Here is a 23,696-nt window from a genome sequence, read left to right as displayed (position 1 = left end):
TTTGCACACATGGTAATATGCAGATTTTGGGCCTGAAGATTCGATAAAACCCCCAAACATATTTTCTGAAAGCAGAGGCCCTGGAGAATAAAACAGTGGTATTTGTTAAGGTGTTCCTCATACACAAATGTCATCTTCATATCCGGGTTTATTTTCTACTTTCTATGGTGTGATCTTTTCTACAATACTTTTTTTATACATAAAATAGTGGAAAAATTGGTGTAATAACCACAACACCTCTCCATTCACATTGGTGCCATGATGAAAATATACAAACCATAAAAAAAAATCACATTCCAAACATTCCTCAAAGTCCATTAATAAGTGATAAGAAGAAATCGCTCCACTCCCTTATAAATACACCAATTAGTGCTCATGTCACCCCTCCCCCCTCTGGGCACCACTCACCGGAAATAAATGCCCCCCAATTTCATGGGTGAGAACCCACACACATTATACACAATTTTAAGGTAAAATATAAAAGATGAGGTTGTGATGAGTAAATAGATACCAAACATGTCAAGTAATAACATTGTGTGTGCCAGTGACATGGCAAAATACTGCAGTACCTAAAAATCTCCATAGGAGGCACTTTCCTGCTCATCAGCTTAGAGATAAGTGTGATCTCTGGTGGTAGAATTATTCCTCTCACTCCGACATTCGTGGTGATCCCTCACATGTGTGGTGCAATCACGCTCTACATACACATATATACAGTATGGGTGCATTTACAGGTATGTGCGGGGCAATGTTTTTATATACATTTTTTTCATCATTTTTAATACATTTTATTACAATTTTTTTTTCTTATTTCACTTATTTGTTATCACAAGAAGTTAATAAACCCCCCCATGTGATATCATTGGGCAGATGACAGGTCCTCTTTATGAGACATGGGGGGTGTATTAGACCTCCAATATCTCCTCTACCCTCCAATGCACAGATGGCGCTCGGGTAGATGCTTCCTTGGTGGTATAATCCAGGGAATGATGGCTCAGAAAAGGGAAGCACTCAGAGCTGAGGACTGCCGGCTTCATTCAGATGAGATTGGGGGATGGACAGTCATCAGTCCCCTACCACTTGGCCTCCTGAAGCCGCTGGGTGTGGTTTTGGGATTCCAAGAGGAACAAGAGAGCCCAGGAACTACACTGCGGGGGCCGTGCTGGTTGCAGTATAAATGGGATCAGGCAGCTATACAGCCACCCAGATCATTCTTATGCCCTGTACCCACGGTCAGATTTTCCGACAGCAAAAGTGTGAAATTCCGATCGTGTGTGGGCTCCATTGGACTTTTTTAATCGGAGTTTCCGACACACAAAGTTTGAGAGCTGGATCTAAAATTTTCCGACAACAAAATCCGATTGTTTAAATTCCGATCGTGTGTAGACAAATCCGACGCACAAAGTGCCACGCATGCTCAGAATAAATTAAGAGACAAAAGCTATTGGCTACTGGCCTGTTTATGGTCACTGCATTCAGAACGATCAGATTTTCTGACAACTTTGTGCGACCGCGTGTATGCAAGACAAATTTGGCCCAAAATCTGTCAGAAAAAATCCGACAGATTTTGTTGTCGGAATGTCTGACCGTGTGTACAGGGCATTACTGTGGAGCTGGGAGCCGGCTGAATAAAACAAGCACTGCTACTGCCACCATCAGCTTGTGATTAACCCTTCACTCTCTGGGTGTGCTATGTACCTCCAAGAAGCTGAACTGTGTAAAATAACAAAGTGTCTTGAGGGTGTCCTATTTCTGGGGGGTGTACTAATCCTGGGGGGTCCTAATCCTGCCTGTGAAGCGGCATCTCTGTGATGTACAGAAAGTGCTGCAGCTGTGTTGACATTTACAAAGGAAGAGTGTTTTACAATTTACCAAAACAGCACACAGTCTCCCCCTACCCCCCGAATTCCTTCTATGTAGTTGGGGGGCTTTTGGAGGGTCTGTGTGCCGTTTCAAAAAAAAAAAGAAGCCAGCAATGAAATGTCCACAGACTGTGGAAACTTTACACTGAACCTCATGCAATTTGGATTCTGTGCCTCTCCACTCCTCAGACAGACTCTGGGACTGCAATTTCCAAATGAAATGCAAAATTTTCTACACCCCGTGATGATTTGGGGAGCCATGTCATCTGCTGGTGTTGGTCCATTGTGTTTTATCAAGTCCAAAGTCAGCGCAGCCCTCTACCGGGAAATTCTAGAGCACTTCATGCTCCCCTCTGCTGACCAGCTTTATGGAGCTGCTGATTTCATTTTCCAGCAGTACTTGGCGCTCGCCCACACTGCCAAAACCTGGTTACATGATCATGGTATCACTGTGCTTGATTGGCCAGCAAACTCGCCTGACCTAAACCCCAGAGAACCTGTGAGGAATTGTCCAAAGAAAGATGAGAGACATCAGACCCAACAATGCAGATGAGCTGAAAGCCGCTATCAAAGCAACCTGGGCTTCCATAACACCTCAGCAGTGCCACAGGCTGATCACCTCCATGCCACGCTGCATTCCAGCCTCTCTCACCCAGGGTTCTTCCAAAGATTTCTAGGGGTTCCTTGAGAAATTAACAATTTCTGTGTCTCAGTAACAACTGGCATTAATGATCTGTAAGGGGGGCAGTCTTCCCACTGATGATGATGTAAGAATTTCCTTCTCCCACTGACCACAGAGATAAGGGGGTGATTCTCCCATTGATCACCAATGTAAGAAACCTACACTAACCAATGATATAAGGGGGCATTTCTCCCATTGGTCACCAAAGTAAGGGACCAGTACATTGATCACTGATATGGGATCCTTCTTCAGCTGGTCACCAATGAAAAAGGCCACTACACTGACCACTAGAAATGAGCTCCAGGTTTGGACTGACCCCAGATTCAGAATTTAGCTTGTTTGGGTGTTTGGTAAACAACTGAACAAAATAGGTGTTCGACTCAGTGAACCTCTGACTGCAGTAATACTATTGCTCTGAACTATATCAGCTCAGAATGGTTGTTCGGGGATTAGAAACTTTCAGTGTACCAACAACTAATGACGTGTCCTCATCCAGTCCATTCAACTGTCAGCTGGGGATTAGTGGGTTAGTGCAAATAACTTTGGCCCTGTACTGTACTGCCTGGAGGACATTAGAGGATCCTCTAGTGAGGCCAGAAATCTGCTTCATGATTGGACACGACATGGATCCTTCCTCATCTCATTCCTGGTTATGGAAATCTATAATATTACCAGTCTCGTATCGGGAAACACAAAGATTAGATCATTTATAGGCATCGCCAATGGTGAAAATCGCCAAATTACGATATTCAGGGAAAGATTACAAAACCTACCTACAATGGTGGAATCTTTTGTCACAGAGACCAGCAGTACCCTTCTGGAACATTTTGGTGAAGACTAAATGCGCTCTCAGATATCCTCACAGGGCAAGCTTTCCAAACTGATGCTGTATGGTTTCCACATATGACCACTATGTTTGTTGGGCTTCACCATCCCACCTATGGGCCTAGCATGGTGGGTGCCACTGGGTAGAAGAGAGAGAGACCAGAGAACATCCGCTCACTGATCCCCGTAGCTAGAATGAACCCGGCAGTGATATGTATTAGGTGACTTTCGAGTTCATTGCTATCATTCCTGACCACTGTGGCCAGAGAAGCTGTGAATTATTATTATTAATTTACAGTATTTATATAGCGCCAAAAGTTTGTGCAGCACTTTTAAGTCCTGGAGGTGAGTATTGGAGGAGAAAACTAGGGAGCTAGAGAGCAGGAGGCCTTGGGAAGTATAGAGAGGATGATTTGGGAGATATCTGCAGATGAGGTTGGTGATGTAGCTGGGGGTGATGCTGTGGAAGGCTTTTGAATGTTGTGGTTAGTGTAACTGAATCGCTTCCCACTCTGCTTGAGTGCTTCCATCATATACGGCTTCCTCCAATCTGAAGATCGATATCAGATATTATAGCCGCATATTACAACCAAGAACTAGGCAGGACTCATTTGGCTGCAAAGCTGGAACACGTTTATTTGAACAAACTAATACAGAATATATACACCATAGGAGGACATCCCCCTCCTGATCATATTACCCTAATAATACAAACTGCACACAGGAATATAATTAGAACAGACATATACTATGAACTCGATGTTAATTAGCTACCTGTCCCGGCTAGGTCAGTCACAGTTAGTATTTTGTGTTTTATACAGTGGGGGAGGGGAAGCCAGTGAAGGGATTGGCAGAGAGGGGCAGCAGTCACGGATTGGTTAGTGAGGTGTATTAGTCTACCAGCAATAGACCGAAGGAGGAATAGCCTGTGTAAAGGTCAGCCATTGAGGAGAGAGTTTCAGTAGTCGAGGTGGGAAATAACCAAGGAGTGAATAAGTTATTTTGTGGTGTCGTTAGTCAGGAGGGGGCAAATTCTAGAAACATTGTGGAGGTTAAGGGGCAAGATGTAGCCGGTGATTGGATGTGGAGGATTGGTCAGAGTCTAGGATTACACCCAGCATCCTGGCATGTGTGGAGGGACCAATGGTTGTGCCACTGATCTTGATGGTAAAGTCCTAGGGAGGGGATAAGGGAGGAGGAAATATTACAAGCTCAGGTTTAGAAAGATTACTTTTGAGGAAATGGTGTGACATCCATAGTGATACGTCACTCAGTAAGTTTGTGATATGTGAGGAGATTGAGGGGGTAAGAAGGAAGCATAATCTGCTCTCCATTATCTTCAGTGGAGGGCAGGAGGGACATGAGGGGTCTGATAGACTACAGATGTCTCATTAAAGAGAACCTGTCACAACAAAAAATGCTATCATATTGGGGTTTATCTGTCCCTTAAGTGGTAGCAATAAAGTTATGTGAAAAAAATGTAATTGCACCCAAGCATTTAAAACCCCACCCCAAAACTTTGAGTTCCCTCTTATTTACAAACAAACAACATTTTTCAGATGTCTATATAATAAAAAACAATGATTGCACTACCTATAATACATAACACCATGCATGGCAGAATGAGGCAAATCAGTCTACATCCATTATTCTGGGTTACCTCTACACACAGGACCTGGAAAGGCTTTTAAAGCGTCATGGGAAAATATTGAGTACCAACGTTTGTGATTATTTCATCAGCACACACAATTTTAGGGCTGGACATGTTGGGTATTTATTTACTCGACCAAACCTCATCTTTTATATTTTACCAAAAAACTGGGTAAAATATTACAACCGTGCTCTAAAATTACACTTAATGTATTTCTTACTGAAATTTACACTTGATAAACCACCGATCTAATATCATGTGACATGGACTACCATCCTTTTATTCTCCAGGGACTCTGCTTTCAGATAATATATGTTTGGGGGTACTAAACTAATCTTCAGGACAAAAATGTACATTTTAACATGTGTGCAAAAAAAAATAATAATACAAAAACCGCTCTGGCAGTATAAGGGATAATGGGCACTGATAGGTACCACTGATAGATGGGACTGATGGGCGGCACTGCTGGGCACTGGTAGATGACACTGATGGGCATGGATATGTGGCACTGGGGTGCAGCACATTTGTTAAGGCAGATTGTGGGCACTGCTGGGTGGCACTGTGAGCACTGCTGGGTGGCACTGACGGGGGCACTTTTTATTAATGTGGCACTGGCAGGGGGCAGGTGGGCACTGGCAGGGGGCAGGTGGGCACTGGCAGGGCTGGCCGTGATCGGGACTGATGACCGGTGATCGGCTTTTTTTTTTTCTCCTCGCGCTGACAGCGCGAGGAGGAATAATAGCCGATTACCGGCTCCATTATATCACATGATCAGCTGTCATTGGCTGACAGTTGATCACGTGATAAGGGGTCGGGATCGACCCCTTGCACGGATCGGTGATCAGGCGAGTCTCGTAGACTCGCCGATCACAGAGCGCGCCCCTCAAGGGGCACGCAGGCCGCTCGTGCACGGGACTACGTCAATAGACGTAGTCCCGGAAAAGGAGATCCGCGCTGTAGCCGTCATTCGGCTATAGCGTGGGTCTCAAGTGGTTAAATAGACCTCTAATGCCGCATACACACAACCAGTCTTTCCGTCGGACTTTCGATGGACTTCCAAACAAACGGACTTGCCCACACATGAACAGACTAAAGTCCATTCGAAAGTCCATTCATTTGTACATGATGACGTATAACGGGACTATAAAAGGAAGTTCAATAGCCAGTAGCCAATAGCTGCCCTTGCTTCATTGTTGGTCCGTTGGACCTGCATACAGACGAGCGGATTTCCTAATAGAAACTGGTTCCGGTGGAGTTCCATCGAAAAGATTTCAAACATGTTCTATTTCTAAAGTCCATCAGATTGTTCGACGGAAAAGGTCCGATGAAGCCCACATATGATCGGATTGTCCGACGGAATCATTTTGTTCGACCTAGTCTGCCGGAGAGTTGGGTCATGTGTACATGGCTTAAGTGTTTGTGAAAGCTTACGCCACAAAATGCCAATGAAATGTAATGACTCAATTTTTATTTTTCTACTGCTATCAATGGCCAACACGGTACAACACTTCATCCATGTCTTTGGTGATCTCTGATCTCCTTATCAACTGTTTCTTACATGATGAAGATCAGCCATGGAGTATATCTGAGGTGTATATCAGGGTGTGCTTCTTCCCCACATGAGAGCTGTGATGTCCAGCAACATTCATAGAAGACATTTCCCTGATGTACCGGCAGACAGGACTTCAGTGAGGAACAATTACCTCAATCAGGACAGGAAAGTGTCTTCTCCCCCGTGTGCAATCTCTGATGTTTGTAAAGACTGTACTTCTGTGTAAAACATTTCCCACACTCAGGACAGGAAAATGGCTTCTCCCCCGTGTGAGACCTCTGATGTCTGGAAAGATTGGGCTTCATTGAAAAACATTTCCTGCAAACAGGACAGGAATATGGCTTCTCCCCCGTGTGAGACCTCTGATGTCTGGAAAGATTGGGCTTCATTGAAAAACATTTCCCGCACTCAGGACAGGAATACGGCTTCTCCCCTGTGTGAGAATTCTGATGCATAGAAAGAACGGACTTCGTTGAAAAACATTTTCCACAACCAGGACAGCAATATGGCTTCTCCTCTGTGTGAGATCTCAGATGTCTGTAAAGATTGAACTTCTGTGAAAAACATTTCCCACACTCAGGGCAAGAATATGGCTTTTCCCCTGTGTGCAACATCTTATGTTTTTCAAGATTGGACTGAATTGAAAAACATTTACCGCACTCAGAACAGGAATACGGCTTCTCCCCCGTGTGAGATCTCTGATGTGTGTAAAGATGGGGCTTCTGTGAAAAACATTTCCCACACTCAGAACAGGAATATGGCTTCTCCCCTGTGTGAGACCTCTGATGTATTGAACATTCTGATTTTAGTACAAAACATTTCCCGCACTCAGGACAGGAATACGGCTTCTCACCCGTGTGGACTTTTTGATGTGTGTAAAGATGTGAGAACCGTGAATAAGATTTTCCACACTCAGAACAAGAATATGGTTTTTCTCCCGAATGTGATATTTTATGGTCGTCAAGCCTTGATTTAAAAAGAAAACACTTCCCGCACTCAGAACAGGAATACGGCTTCTCCCCCGTGTGAGAACTTTTATGCACATTAAGTTGAGATTTAAACCGGAAACACTTCCCGCACTCAAGACAGGAATGTGGCTTCTCTGCTGTGTGAGCTCTTTTATGCACATTAAGTTTGGATTCAGAATGGAAACACTTCCCGCACTCAGTACAGGAAAAGCTCTTCTCTGTTGAAAGGACGGTCCCGTCCCGCACAGTCTGAGGTTCCTCAGGATAAGAGGAATACGATGGTCCATCTACACTGTGTGGTGCCGGATGGACATTTGAGGTAGTCGGGTTCTCTCCTGGACTATACTGTGTGATGTCCTCATCTTCTACTTTACAGTCTGGAGACAAAGTGAGACAATCCTCTGAGGTTTTCCTCATCTCCCGTCCATCTACTAAAATAGAAATACAAAGATTATTACTAGACATGAGCTGATTGGTTCCCTTAAACCAGGACTCCGCCCACATCAGGCAGCTTTGTCTCTGAGGATCTTACAATTCCCCCCTCAAGGTAACTAGTAAATGGGTCCTCTGATCTCCTACCAGATCATTTCTTTATTCATGGACCTTAGTCAGAGAGTGAGGACACAACGAGAACTGTCTTTTATAGGAGTGACAGTGATGGGGGGGATTATAGGACGAGTGTCCCCTCCCCCTCTATCACTCATTGCCATCTTTCCTGCACTTGCTTATTTAGTTATGAATAACAGCGGGGCTGAGTCCCACCAGAGGTCAGAGAGTGAGGATGGGGTGGGGGGGAGAACAACCAAGATGAAGATTGGACTGATCCTGAAGACCACCATAATTGGGTAAACTCCTCCCTAATTATAGCGTTCTGTTTGAGCCTTATTATCAACACGTAAATGTCTGTGCCCCAATCAAATCATCAGATATAAAATATCCAGCTGGTAGGAAATGGGTGTAACAAAAGAGAATATATATTATGTGTATATATAGCAGTGGGGGGAGGGGAGAGAGCAGAAGTCAGGACTATGTAATGTACAACATATTGCATAAGATACAACAGATAGGACTATATAGTATCAGAATGATGTAATGTACAACATAGAGTATATAGTGCAGGGGTCAGGACTCATAATATTGGTATTCAGTAATCATGGGAAGCTTAAATGTTTACATGAGACAAGTTGCAGAGGTCCCACACCGCTGCCTCCCATCTCCTGAGACCGAATACATTGTTTCTATGTGTTTATCAGATGGTGGGGGATCTAGGTGGAGCCTCCGTACTGCTCTCTCCTTTACAATAAAATCTCCTCTTACCCGGTGATGTGAGGGGCAGCTGATTGTCCATCATGACGTCCTTGTAGAGATCCTTGTGTCCTTCTAAATACTCCCACTCCTCCATGGAGAAATAGACAGTGACATCCTGACACCTTATAGGAACCTGACACACACAATGATACAGTCACCACCCAGACACATCCCTTGTCTTTTACTGGATAATGTCCCAAAATTCCCAGAATCCTCCTCACCTCTCCTGTCAGCAGCTCCATCATCTTCTTGGTGACTTCTAGAATCTCCTGCATGTTATGCTTTGTCGGGATTGGGGATGGAGGTGGGGGGATGGTGATGGGATTCTGGATTCTCGAGGATCTTGTGGTCATATTATGAGATCTCCTTGTAGTTTTCATCATTATTACTGTACAGCTCTGCGTTATACAAAGATAAATATCACTCTCCCATAATCCCTTACCTCTATGGTCAGCTCTATATTTATTCTCCAGGGATTGGCAACAATGCTGATGTTATTTTCTATACCCAATGTCACCATCTTGTACTATAACCAAATATCAGAGTATGTAGACTTTATGTATTCATAGTACTTGTGTGCAAGGCCACTGATAAGGGGGTACCACCGGCTCTGCTTTATGGGGCCCGTGCCCTATCAGTTCCAGAGGGGGCCCAGGAAGCGAACATGTCCATTTGCAGCCGCTAATCTACATTCTTTTGTCTTCCTGTCATTTTATGACAGAGCGGCTCAGTGCTCTGAATGTTAGCTGCACTCCCTCTCAGTGTGACTCGTTCATATTCTCTTCTGATTGCAACTTCGTTTCTCTTCATTTCTTCCCTCCAGATTCTTTCCATTCTGATTCTGCTTCTCAGATATGCCCCCCATCCCCCTTTCCTACAATCAAGTTCTGATCCTTTTCCCTGATATCTCTGATTGTGTCCTAGTGGCTCACTGCAGTCCTTCACTCCTGTACTCCTTGTTTTGTCTGATCTATCTGGTCTCCTGTCTGCCCAGCCTATATATCTTCCCTGTTGTCTCCTCATCGCTCTCCCAACCAGCTGTATTCTGTTCTGCCTTTATCTTCTCCCAGCACAGCTTAGGGTACTCTATATAGTTGGTCATCCCACTCTTCTCCCACTATATGTAGCTGGGCTTCCCACTCCTCTCCCACTATGTGTAGCTGGGCTTCCCGCTCCTCTCCCACTATGTGTAGCTGGGCTTCCTACTATGTGTAGCTGGGCTTCCCACTCCTCTCCCACTATGTGTAGCTGGGCTTCCCACTCCTCTCCCACTATGTGTAGCTGGGCTTCCCACTATATGTAGCTGGGCTTACCACTCCTGGCACACTATATGTAGCTAGGCTTCCCTCTCCTCTCTCCCAGTCTGGTTACCTTCAGTTCACTGCCTCCATTCTATACAACTCTTCTTTCCCCGCCATACACTCTCATTACCAAATCTATATCTCACTGATCAACTATTTCTAATTAACTGTTTACTGACTTATCTAGTTAAAGCAGAAAGTTCTGTTTTAAGTCCCCTCCTCCTCTGCCACATTTGGCATGTCATTTTCTTTGGGGGGGGGAGTAGGTACCTGCTCCCACTTCCACTCAGAATGCCTAGGCGATCTGAACAAAAGTTCTCCTCCTTCTTCCAGCCTTCTGGGACACATCACAGGTCCAAGGAGACTAGACATGTGCAAAAGGAAAAAATTAGTTTAGTTTCGTTTTAATTCATTAATTTCGTTTAGTTATATTTGTTAACTTACGTAAATTCGTTTTCGGATTTCGTTTAGTTTTCTACCGAATTCGAAAAATCGTCCAAATTCGAAAATATTTCAACCAAATTCGAAAATATTTCTACCGCATTCGAAATGATTTCAACATGATTCGACATTATTTCAACCGCATTCGAAAATATTTTGTGACCCGACTTTAGGGCCATGTATCTCGGGATCACTTGGTGCTAGAAACTCCAAATTTGGATATGTTGTAGTGCTAGTACTATTGTGTTTGGAGTTTCTAGCACCAAGTGATCCCCAGATACGCGACCCCAAATTCGGGTCACAAAATGTCAAGCACTTTTCTGCAGCAGAGAATGACATTTTGCGACCTGATTTTGGGGCCACATATCTCGGGGTCACTTATAGCTAGAAACCCCAAATTTAGTACTAGCACTACAACATATCCAAATTTGGAGTTTCTAGCACCAAGTGACCCCGAGATACATGGTCCTAAAGTTAGGTCACAAAATATTTTCGAATGCGGTTCAAATAATGTCGAATCATGTTGAAATCATTTCGAATCCGGTATTGAGTCGAATTTCGGCCAAATTCAGTTGAATTCGTTAGCATTGTAATTCGGTAATTCGGATGCATCCGAATGTCCGAATAATGAAAATTCGTCCGAATTTTGAATCAGAACGAAACCAAATGCACATGTCTAAAGGAGACTGCAGGGCCAGTTAGATAGAGCAGCGCGGATTGCCCATGCACAGTGGGCAGGCGGCTGTGAAGCAGAAAGCAGCACAGCCAGCTGCCCACAGTTAGGATGCCAACACCAGGAAACTGAAGACTAGTGAAGAACTAGCCATGTTGAGGAAGGTACTGGATTCCTACACAGGTAAGTGTCCTTTCATTAAAAGTCAACAGCTACAGAATTTTTTGCTCCTGACTTTTAATACGTTTTTTTCTAGAGAGATTCCTTGTTGAATGTCACTGCTAGTACAATTGCATTCACAATTCCCCTACCTAAAATAGCCTTTAGGGCTTGTTCACCCCCTTTGCAGTAATTTTCCTGTACTGTAAGGAAACACACTGCCCTCTGCAGGTGTTCGCGGTTGCCACAGTACCTGCCCTAACCTGGTCACACCCCTCTGCCCTGATCTGGTCACCCCCTCTGCCCTGACCTGATCACCCCCCTCTGCCCTGACCTGGTGAAGTGACTCCTCTGTGACTTGTCATGGTGACCTCCCTGTGCTCTTGCCTAGTGACTCCCCTGTGCCCTGCCCTGGTGTGTGCATATCACAAGTTCAACCCAAAATCTAGCATTTCTGTAGAAAAAAGCCAGCCTAAGTTCCACATTAAAGAAGTAAGTTTTAAAATGTATTCTATTATTTAATGCTATTTCTAAAATCAATAATTGTTATATCAACAGTATACTGATCACACTGATGTTCCATGAGGTGTTGATCTGAAAATTATTTTAGGGGTTACCCCAGATCTAAAATATTTTGCCAAGGGTTCCTCGAAGGCAAAAAAGTTGAGAAATACTGGATTAGAAGAACATCAGAAGACTTAAAGTGACTCTGAATACATACCAGTGTACAGAGGAGTCAGATTTAACCCTTTCATTACACTCACCTCTCCAGTCAGCAGGCTGAGGATCTCCACAGTGAGGTTCAATATCTCATTCAGGGAATATTCCTTCCTTACATTCATCACAAAAATCAAATACTGCTGATTTTCCATCATGACATCCTTGTAGAGATCCTTGTGTTCTTCTAAATACTCCCACTCCTCCATGGAGAAATAGGCAGTGACATCCTGACACCTTATAGGAACCTGACACACACAATGATACAGTCACCACCCAGACACATCCCTTGTCTTTTACTGGATAATGTCCCAGAATTCCCAGAATCCTCCTCACCTCTCCTGTCAGCAGCTCCATCATCTTCTTGGTGACTTCTAGAATCTTCTCCATGTTGTGTCTCTCAGGTTTTAGGGAGTCACATGGAGGCACTGTGATGGTCATATGATCACCGGACTTCACAAGAGGAAATCTCTGTATTGAGGAAACAATAGGAATATCATGTTAGAATCCCAGAATCCTCCTCACCTCTCCAGTCAGGTCTGTGTTTTATTAATAGAGATAAGAGTGATGTCATGTGACCTCCCAGAATCCTCCTCACCTCTCCAGTAGGGATGAGCCGAACACCCCCCCCGGTTCGGTTCGCACCAGAACTTTCGAACGGACCCCAAATTCGTACGAACATTAGAACCCCATTGAAGTCTATGGGACTTGAACGTTCAAAATTAAAAGTGCTAATTTCAACGGCTAATATGCAAGATACTGTCCTAAAAAGTGTTTGGGGACCTGGCTCCTGCCCCAGGGGACATGGGTCAATGCAAAAAAAAGTTTTAAAAACGGCCGTTTTGGCGGGAGCACTGATTTTAATGACGATTAAAGTGGAAAAAAAAGTGAAATATTCCTTTAACCACTTCAATACAGGGCACTTTCACCCCCTTCCTTCCCAGCCCAATTTTCAGCTTTCAGCGCTCTAGCGCTTTCAGTGACAATTGCGCGGTCATGCTACACTGTACCCAAATGAAATTGTTATCATTTTGTTCGCACAAATAGAGCTTTATTTTGGTGTTATTTATTCACGACTCCGTTTTTTTTTTTTGCGATATAAGCGCAAAAAAAGCGGAAATTTGGGAAAAAAACAATATTTTCTTTTTTCTATTTGAAAAGAAATCCAATAAAATCAAATTTTGTCATAAATTTAAGCCAAAATGTATTCTGCTACATGTTTTTGGTAAAAAAAATTCCGTTAAGTGTATAATAATTGGTTTGTGTGATCACGGACATATGTACGCAAATGATCATGTACATATGTGTGCAGGTGATCACGTACATATGTGTGCAGATAATCATTGGGACATGTGATTTTAGTGGGACATATGTGGGGGACATGTTTTTATTATTAGGGACATGTGTTTTTATTATTTGGGGACATGTATGTTTTGGGGACATGTGTGTTTTGGGGACATATGTGGGGACTGTGTTTTCACTGTGTGGTGTGTTGTGTGTTTACACTACACTGATGATCAGTGAGTAAAAAGCTGTGAAAAGCAGCCCATACTCACTGATCATCAGCCGGCTGCAGCGTTCTGCTCTCCTCTTCTCAGCGGTGACTTCCGTGTGAGGAGAGGAGAGCCGATTGCCTAGCAACCGGCTGTTTGTTTACATCACATGACGGCCGTGATTGGACACGGCCGTCATGTGATCAGGAGGGCCAATCACAGAGCCCTCCTGCCGATCTGAGATGTGCCGTGTCCGGGTGACACGAGCACATCGGGATCGCGCCGCTGCGCGGGCGCGATCCCGCTGCTCCTGAATGACGTTCCCGAACGTCCTATCAGGAGCAGGCGGCTCCCACCCGGCCATATATATACATTGGCCGGGTGGGAAGTGGTTAAATATGGTGCCTGGGGGTGTCTGTAGTATGCCTGTGAAGTGCCACGTGTTTCCCGTGTTTAGAACAGTCCCTGCACAAAATGACATTTAACGGAAATAACATCATTTAAAGCTGCTTGCGGTTTTAATGTTATATCTGGTTCCTGCAATATGGTTGAAAATCATTGAGAAAAATGGCATGGGTAGCCCTCCCTGCCCATTACCAGCCCCTTTGGGTCTTGTACGCATATTAAGGGGAACCCCGTACCCATATTAAAAAAAGGAAATGCGTGTGGCCCCCAGGCCCTATATACTCAGGACAGCAGTATACAGGCGGTGTAAACAAGACAGGGACTGTGTAGGTTTGTTGTGTTAAGTTGAATCTGTTTGTAATTTTCAACTGGTACATTTTTAAAGTGTAGCTCCAGTCAAAAAAAAAATTTTTAAGCTTTTTGGAAAACATAGGGAAGGGTTATCACCCCTGTATAATTTTTTTTGTCATCCATCTTTTTTCATCTCACTTGCTGTTGTCTCCTTCCGTTTGCAAGTAGGAGATGTTTCTAAGTTGGATGTTTGAAAGTAGGGGCCTGCCCTATATGCTCTGCAGAAATGGCGGAACAAGGTGTTGGTTTTGCCACAACATTGTAAGCCCTCAAAGTGACTCTTGGTGGGCGCTGGAGCGCCCTGCTGTGAACGATTATATCAAGAATTGCAATTACATGCCATTGTTGAACAGTGGTAGAAAAATTGACCTTTGGTGGTTGTGGTGCTGGTGCCACAACACTATAAGTCCTCACAGTTACTCTGGGTGGGCACAGGAACGGGCCCTCCAGTGAAATATTATATCAAGAATTGTAATTACATGTCCCTGTTAAACAGGGGCAGAAAAATTGGGCCTTAGGCACTGGTGCTGGTGCCACGACACTGCAACCTCTCCCATATACTCTAGTTTTATTGCAGGAATTAGCCCTGCTGCAAAGCATTGCATCAAAAATTGTACTTAAACGCCCCTGTTAAACAGGGGCAGAAAAATTGGGCCTTAGGCACTGGTGCTGGTGCCACGACACTGCAACCTCTCCCATATACTCTAGTTTTATTGCAGGAATTAGCCCTGCTGCAAAGCATTGCATCAAAAATTGTACTTAAACGCCCCTGTTAAACAGGGGCAGAAAAATTGGGCTGATGGCATCACCCAGAAACAGAAATGTTCTTCCAACATATCATCGGAGGAGGAAGAGGATAGACAATCAACATAACAGGACAGTCACTCAGCATAGGAAGAAAAAAAATGTATTCGGTTACATCAGCTTCAGGTGCTTGGTAGCTGTGGGTGATCCAAGACTGATTCATCTTGATGAAGGTCAGTCGATCAACTGATTCGGTGGACAGGCGCACCCTGTGATCGGTAACAAAGCCACCAGCAGCACTGAAGGTGCGTTCCGAAAGAACGCTTAATGCAAGACAGGCCAGTAGCTCAATTGCATACTGTGCAAGCTCTGGCCAGTGATCCATCCTCAAGACCCAGTAAGCCAGAGGATTTTCGGTGGGAAAGGTGTCCAAGTCTGACCTTGCCCCTAGGTATTCCTGCTCCATGTAAATCAGAAGCTGGCGATGGTTGCTGGAACCGATCATACCTTGGGGCTGCGGACTAAAAAATTGTCTGAAAGCATCAGTCAGACGGCCACCTTCTCTACCGCTCCTTCTGACCGATGCCTCAGCAACACGTTGTCCAGGACCAGGAGTTTGTAACCTCCCAGTCTCTGGGAACGCGTTGCACAGACCTTTCTGCAAGGCCTCCCGGAGATGTCTCATCCTCTGCTCCCTCTGCGATGGCAAGATAAGGTCGGCAACCTTACCCTTGTACCGTGGATCAAGGAGAGTGGCCAACCAGTAATGGTCCCTCTCCTTGATCCGAAGAATACGAGGATCCTTCTGCAGGCTTTGCAGGATCAGGGAGGCCATGCAGCGTAGGTTAGCTGAGGCATTCAGTCCGGAGTCCTCTGGGTCACTAAGGACAACATGATCCGCAGCTACCTCCTCCCAGCCACGTACAAGTCCACGTGTTTCTTGGGACTGTAAATCATCCCTACAAGACTGCTGCTGATGCTGAGTGCCAGCCTCCACCTCCATGCTGACACAATCATCCTCCTCCTCTTCCTGTGTGATGGGTGGCACAGCAGGAACACTGTCTGGATAAAGGGGGCCTTGAGAGGCAAGGAAGTCCTCCTCTTCCTGCCTCTGTTCTGCCTCAAGTGCCCTGTCCATTATTCCACGCAGCGTATGCTCCAAGAGGTACAGTGTCACTGATGCATGCACTGTCACTGCTCACCATCCTTGTGGCCTCCTCAAACGGTGACAGGACAGTGCATGCATCCCTGATCATGCCCCACTGGCGTGGTGAGAAAAATCCGAGCTCCCCTGACCCTGTCCTGGTGCCGTAGTCACACAGGTACTCATTGATGGCCCTCTGCTGCGTGTGCAGCCGCTGCAGCATGGCCAACGTTGAGTTCCACCTAGTGGGCATGTCACATATAAGGCGGTTCTTGGGCAGGTTCAACTCCTTTTGGAGCTCAGCCAGCCGAGCACAGGCTTTAAATGATCGGCGGAAATGCACACAGAATTTCCTGGCCTGCTTCAGGACATCCTGTAAGCCGGGGTACCTGCCCAAGAACCGCTGCACCACCAGGTTAAGGACGTGAGCTACACAGGGCACATGGGTCAGTTGTCCCTGTCGGAGGGCGGAGAGGAGGTTGGTGCCATTGTTGCAAACCACAATTCCTGGCTTAAGCTGGCATGGCGTCAACCACCTCTCGGCCTGCCCCTGCAGAGCTGACAAAACATCCGCCCCAGTGTGGCTCCTGTCCCCCAAACAAACCAGCGCAAGCACGGCATGGCATTGTTTTGCCTGCGTACTTGCGTAGCCCCTGGAACGCCTACGGAGCACCGCTGGTTCTGAGGACAGAGCACTGGAAGAGGCCATGGAGGAAGAAGAAGAGGAGGGGGTGGAGGAGAGAGGTGTGTCACAACCAATAGTAGCATTTTGGAGGCGTGGTGGCGGAACAACCTCCAACACTACTGCACCTTGTCCTGCATCCTTCCCAGCTGCCAGAAGAGTGACCCAATGGGCCGTGAAAGACATGTAACGTCCCTGTCCATGCCTGCTGGACCATGAGTCAGCGGTAATATGCACCTTACCGCTGACCGCCCTGTCCAGCGAGGCAAGGACATTGCCTTCCACATGCCAGTAGAGAGCCGGAATCGCCTTCCATGAGAAAAAGTGGCGTTTGGGGACCTGCCACTGAGGAACCGCACATTGTACAAACTCACGGAAGGGGGCCGAGTCTACCAACTGAAAAGGTAGCAGTTGAAGTGCTAGCAATGTAGCCAAGCTAGCATTCAACCGCTGGGCATGTGGATGGCTGGGAGTGAACTTCTTTCGCCGGTCCAGCAGCTGGGGCAGGGACATTTGCCTGCTATAATCGGACGTGGGTGTACTGCTAGCAGAGTGCCCGGAAGCACTTGGCTGTGACACACCTAATTCTACACCTTCATTCCTCTCAGAGCAGGTTTCAGAGAGGACTGAAGGTCTAGTGGGGTTGGAGATGCCAGCTGATGAGGAGCAAGGAGAGGGCCGCTTTGTTCTTTGGTGTGGGTCTTTGAGGTACACTTGCCAACGAGCTGCATGGCAGGTCAACATATGTCTGGTCAAGCATGTGGTGCCCAAGCGGCTGATGTTTTGGCCACGCGATATACGCTTGAGACATATGTTGCAAATAGCAGCGGTGCGATCTGATGCACTCGTTTCAAAAAAGGCCCACACCAAAGAACTTTTAGCATAACGTGCAGAGGCAGCGCCCTGCACAGGCGGAGCTCTGCGGTGTGATTCAGTCAGTTTGCTGCCCCTAAGCTGGCCCCCGGAGGGCATCCTGCCTCGTTGGACATGTGCCTCCTCCTCTCTCCTACCAGGCACCCACGTGGAGTCAGTGCCCTCATCATCCCCTCCCTCTTCATCGCTGTAGCAAACCTGGCAGTATGCTGCAGCTTGTGGAACATGACTGCCAGATTGCTGTCCCTCTTGAGCATCCCCTCTCTCTGCATTCACGCTACTGCCTTCCTCTAGCTGAGTGTCATCATCAGAGGCTACAAAACACAGGGCATCCTTCTGGAGCATGTACCCAACACTGTGCTCAAAGAGTTCAGGAGACTCCTCAGGAGGACGTGGTGGGTCTAGGGAAGGAGTCACTGATGATGACATTGAGAGGAGGGAAGACGATGCGTTGGCAGCTGCTTTGCTAGTACCCTGAGACTGGGTGAGAGAGGATGAGGAGGATGAAGAGGGCTTGGTCATCCACTCTACCAAGTCGTTGGCATGTTGCGGCTCAACATGTCGAGCTGCCGAAAAGAAGGACAAGCGTGTCCCATGGCCACGTGCTGATGACAATGCACCGCGTCCACGACCAGCACTGTTGTCTCTAGACACAGAGCCTGCTTGCCCTCTTTTATCGGCTCGCGCCTGTCTGCCTCTCCTTGCTGGCCTTCCAGACATGGTAATGGCCTGAAGGGAGTTGGGTAAAAAAGCAGTTGGGTAGTGTATATTGTGCTAGAGGCACACAACACCCACTAACTCCTGCAGATGCCTTTATTATAGAACACCAGAGATAAAGGGGTATATACAGATGTATACTGTGCTGTGCTGGAGGCACACACAACTTCCAATAACTCCTGCAGATGGCAAGTGGGCTCAAATAGAGAAGAGCTATGTAGGTGGATATAGCGGTGTGTACTGGGTACAGAGCACGCAGACAGCACGCACTAGCTCCTAACACTACTGACTGCAAGCTCTATTGTAAAAGATAGATCACTAGCTATATAGGTGAGGTGAATATAGTGTATACTGCGGTCAGGGCACGTAGACAACAACCACTACACAACAGCAAGATCGAAAATCGGCCAAAAACGATCGGTGTGTACTGTGTTGAAGGTACATAGAACACCCACTGCTTCAGACGCCAACACACTACACAAGGCCGCCGCGCTGGTGGCCTTATATAGTGTGGGGCGTGCACTACACAGCCTGAGCTATGATTGGCCACAGGCATCCTGCCTGTGGCCAATCATGGCTCTCCTCGCTGCTGGCGCTGCGATTGGCCAAGCATGCGGGGTCACAGTGCATGCTTGGCCAATCATGAGCCAGCAATGCACTGCGCCATCGCAGTGCATTGTGGGCCGTGAGCGCCACACGAATTTGGCGTGAATGGACCAAAACGTTCGGACTTCGCCGAACGGGCGAACAGCCGATGTTCGAGTCGAACACGAAGCTCATCCCTACTCTCCAGTCAGGTCTGTGTTTTATTAATAGAGATAAGAGTGATGTCATGTGACTTCCCAGAATACTCCTCACCTCTCCGGTCAGCAGGTAGATGATCTCCAGGGTGATGTTTAGTATCTTCTCAGTCATGTGACTCCGGTCCTCCTCCTTCCTTATTGGTGCCATCATTTGATCTATAAAGGTCTCCTTATAGACAGATAACTTTGGGAAATGAAAGTAAGACTTATTTGGATGGTATTGGTCACACAATAATAGGATGTGAGGGGGTAGTAGGAGGGTTGCTGTACATTTAAGGACTACTCCCCCCATGGGAACACATTTAGTTTGGACTGTTTAGTGTTTACTATATTTTCAATAACCTTGGACCATCTTGGGCTCTTGGATCAGAAATACCCTTTTCTTTGTTGGGCTTATTTGGTTTCTGAACTAGTTTTGATCCTCCCTTTGACTTGTTTGCTCTGAGGCCCTGCTGTGAGGTCAATGTAGGGTCATCATTGTGTCCAGGAAGACGAGCTTGCTGACTTTTGGCCAGAGTTGCTGGCTAATCAGGATAATTGCCAGAACTCCGGCTGCAAGGCTCCAATTTCTAGCAGCCTGCTGACTGACAGGAGTGATGTCACTATCACTCTCTGCAGTAAGAGAAAGGATTGCGTTGGATAGTGGGAGGATGCTGCTTTTGGAGTAGAGTGCTGTGGGGGAGGAGTCTATTCTCTTCCCTTCAATGGCAGCCCAGTGGGTGGTGGGAGGACAGCAACAGGGGGGGGTTTGTTCTCTTGGTTAGTATTCTGTAGTATCCAGGACACTGCACAGAGTGGCAGTGGTTCTAGGGGCGGCTCTGAATTCCAGCACTGGGCACTGCCAGTTATGGACCTTCCCATGTGTCATGGGAAGGTATTGGGCTGGCCAACTAGTAAGTGATGCTGTGCAAACAGACCTCCTCAAAGTGTTCTTCTTTGTTCTATTTTGTGTCCTGCAACATATTTCTTGACAAGTGAGATGATGAGGTGAAGGCTTCCTTCACTTGCTCGCAGGAGTTCTTTGAGGAATTCATAAAAGTAAGTGCAGGTGACATGAGAGGATCATTAGAGACCAAGAGTCTCTCTGAGCCTTAAAGCCCCCCTCTTTCCTCAAAGCTTTGCAGCCTGACTATCTCTTCAGAGGCCCCCACAGCCCTTCAACCCCACTAACCTCTCAGATGTTCAGCCCGATTACTTCCTAAGAGATCCCCAAAGTCCTTGAGCTACACTTCCTCCTCAGGGGTCCCAGAACCCTTCAGATGCAGTAAACCCTACCATAGTCCTTTGGTCCCACTACCCCTCAGCTCCAATACTTTCCTTAGAACCCTCAGTATTTTCCTCCCTCTGAATCCAATGATGGCGCATTTTTTTTGTGGAGCAGTGATTTTAATAATGCATAATAATAAAAATGAAATATTACTTTAAATATTGTGCCTAGAGGGTGTCTATAGTATGCCTGTAAAGTGGCGCAGTTTTCCCGTGTTTAGAACAATACCACAGCAAAATGAAATTTCGAAAAGTAATTTAAAACTGCTTGCGGCTGTACTGTATTGTCGAGTCTCGGAAATATAGATGAAAATCATTGAAAAAAATTGCATGGGTTTCCCCCCAGTCCATTACTTTGGGTCTGAAATAGATATTAAGGGGAACCCCACACCCAAAATGTTTTAAAAAAAAATGGTGTGGGCATCCCCCAGGTACTATATACTCTGAACATCAGTATATATATACTATACCACCTGCCCTATATTCCTTGCAGAAAATTGGGCCTCAGGTGGTGGTGGTACCAGAACACTGCAAGCCCTCACAGATACTCTTGTTGGGCGCAGGAATGGGCCCTGCTGTGAAATATTAGATCAAAAATTTTAATGACATGTCCCTGTTAAACAGAGGCTGAAAAATCTGGCCTTAGGCAGTGGTGCCCTAAACCAAAAATATTGTTGGACGCTAGCATCAACAAGATTGAGGAGGAATAGGATAGTTAGCGTAGGCAGTCTTCAAGGGATCCTACATCTATAGAAAATTCAATCAATCTGTTACATCAGCATCAGGTGCTTGATAGCTGCTGATCCAAAACTGATTCTTTTTTATGAATGTGAGCCTATCAACGGAGTCTGTGGACAGGCACACTCTATGATCCCTTACAACAGGGGTTGACAAATTTGCTTGGAATCTAGGAGCCAGCTAAAAAAGTTAGGAGCCAGGTCCGTGACGGCGATCTGGACCTGTCCCTGGCCTGACATGGAGACGAGTGAGGGGAAGATAGCCCCCAGCCCCCCACATATGAGATCACCTCTCATTGGACACACCGCTCGAGTGCTAAATGGCCGCTGTGATTGGTCATTTAGCATGATCTGTGATTGGCTGTATCCAAGGGACACGGCCAACACAGAACTTCCCCGATGCTCGCCCATGGCGGCGTGCAGAGGGGAAGTAAACAGGAGGATGTCTAGGGACGCCCTCCCGGCAATTGGTGTCCGCGCTGTAGACATCTTTCGTCTATAGCGCGGGCACGAAGTGGTTAACAAAAGAATGTGACTATTATTTCCGACATATTCCCGCTCATTTACTGCCATTTCCCTGCTAAGGGTTCGATCAGGTCCGCCTGAAAAACTGACAGGTGAACCTGATCAGACAGCCCTTGTGAAAGGGGTCAAGCAGGGAGGATTACAAATAATATTTTTTTTTTCCTTAATTAAAATAATTTTTTTTTTACTTTTTACAAAAAAAAAAAAAAAAAAAAAATATATATATTATAATATATATATATATATATATATATATATATATATATATATATATATATATATATATATATATATATATATATATAATTAAATTAGTAAATTAATTAATACATTTAATAATATATATATAATATAATGAGAAGCCATTTACCAGCCACCACACTCACCGTTGGGCAAAAAACAGGCAGGGGAGCTTCACTCCATTAGGAATTAGCATTATTGGAATAGGGTGTAATTTCTACATCCACCACAAGATGGCGCCAGACTACCGAAAGATTTTAGAAGGCCGCAAAGCCGCGGCCTCAATTACTGGCCGGCGCGGCCCGATGAAATTGCGCGGCGGAGTTCGGGGTCCAAATGGAGACAGGATACCCCAGCAGCGTTGCCCCAGTCGCCAGGACACGAAATCTAGGCGCAAATGCGACCTGGCGACCGGGGTTTGTCGAGCCCTGCCTTACAAACCCTCCAGCAGCACTGAATGTGTGTTCAGAAAGAACGCTGGATGAAGGACAGGCCAGTAGCTAAATTGCATATTGAGCAAGTTCTGGCCAGTGGTCCATCCACAAGACCCAGTAACACAGTGGATGCTCTGTTGGAAAGGTCTCTAAGTCTGCTCTTGCCCCTAGATATTCCTGCACCATGTAATGCTGGTGATGGTTGCTTGAACCAATCAGACCTTGGTTCTGAGGACTGAAAAGTTGTTTAAAGGCATCGATCAGCCGGCCTCCACCACTCTGCAAGACGACAAGCAAACCAGCAGTTCTCATTTATTTTGTACCAAGTCAGATTCCAACTCTATCTAGTACGATGCTCCTCATTCTCTTCCTTCTCACATCAGTGTCTTCTATCCTCAAATTCTCCTTACTCTATCCCTCCCCTCTACCCTGCAGCATGCACATATCACCCTCACTCCTACCCTCTCCCTACTACTGCACCCATCATCTCCTGCATTTGCTGCATCCACATGCTGGCATAAACCCCAAGGCCACTAGACACATGCGCTCATGCTCATCTCACTCCCATCTTGCGTTCCTCACCCTCCTCCTTCTCCTAGTCTCAGGTGACATTTCTCCTAATCCTGGGCCGCCACTCTCAAACTGCAAGCCACATGTTCAATACCCCTCCCCCTCTGGCAACCACCGCAATCCACTTAAATTTAGTTTCTATCCCCCTGCTTCCTCAAAGCAGCCCCCCTATCTCATGTGCCCTTTGGAATGGCTGCTCCATCTGTAACAAACTAACATCTGTACATGGCCTCTTTGTCTCTTATGGCTTTAACATACTCGCCATAACTGAAACCTGGCTTCAAAACATGGACTCAGCTTCTCCTGCTGCCCTCTCCCATGGTGGTCTCCATTGGACTCACTCCCCCAGACCCAATGGACAGAAAGGAGGTGGAGTTGGATTCCTTCTATCCCCACAATACACCTTCCAAGTCCTTCCAAACCCTCCCTCTCTTCTTTCGAGATGCACTGTATTCGCCTGTTTTCTCCTATTTCTCTGAGGATTGCAGCAATTTATCGGCCTCCTGGACCGGTTTCACGCTTTCTTGATGACTTTGCTGCCTGGCTACCCTACTTTCTCTCCTCTGAAATACC

The 23,696-nt window shown here is 46.1% G+C and overlaps 1 protein-coding gene across 1 annotated transcript in view; it reads right to left on the bottom strand.

Moving 5' to 3' along the window:
• The window catches only part of LOC143927219 (uncharacterized), a 57,610-nt gene that overhangs the window by 30,866 nt on the left and 3,048 nt on the right, over positions 1–23,696 (bottom strand). The window contains 6 exon segments of the mRNA XM_077451207.1: positions 6,736–7,971; positions 8,858–8,981; positions 9,070–9,246; positions 12,187–12,387; positions 12,476–12,610; positions 19,407–19,535. Coding sequence (XP_077307333.1) covers positions 6,736–7,971; positions 8,858–8,981; positions 9,070–9,246; positions 12,187–12,387; positions 12,476–12,610; positions 19,407–19,502 — 1,969 coding nt within the window. The 5' untranslated portion in view covers positions 19,503–19,535.

This window comes from Lithobates pipiens, unplaced genomic scaffold (genome assembly GCF_037356315.1).
Source record: "Lithobates pipiens isolate NorthernLeopardFrog02 unplaced genomic scaffold, aLitPip1_a1.2 Scaffold_23, whole genome shotgun sequence".
NCBI lineage: Eukaryota > Metazoa > Chordata > Amphibia > Anura > Ranidae > Lithobates > Lithobates pipiens.
This window is presented reverse-complemented; position numbering and strand designations above follow the sequence as displayed.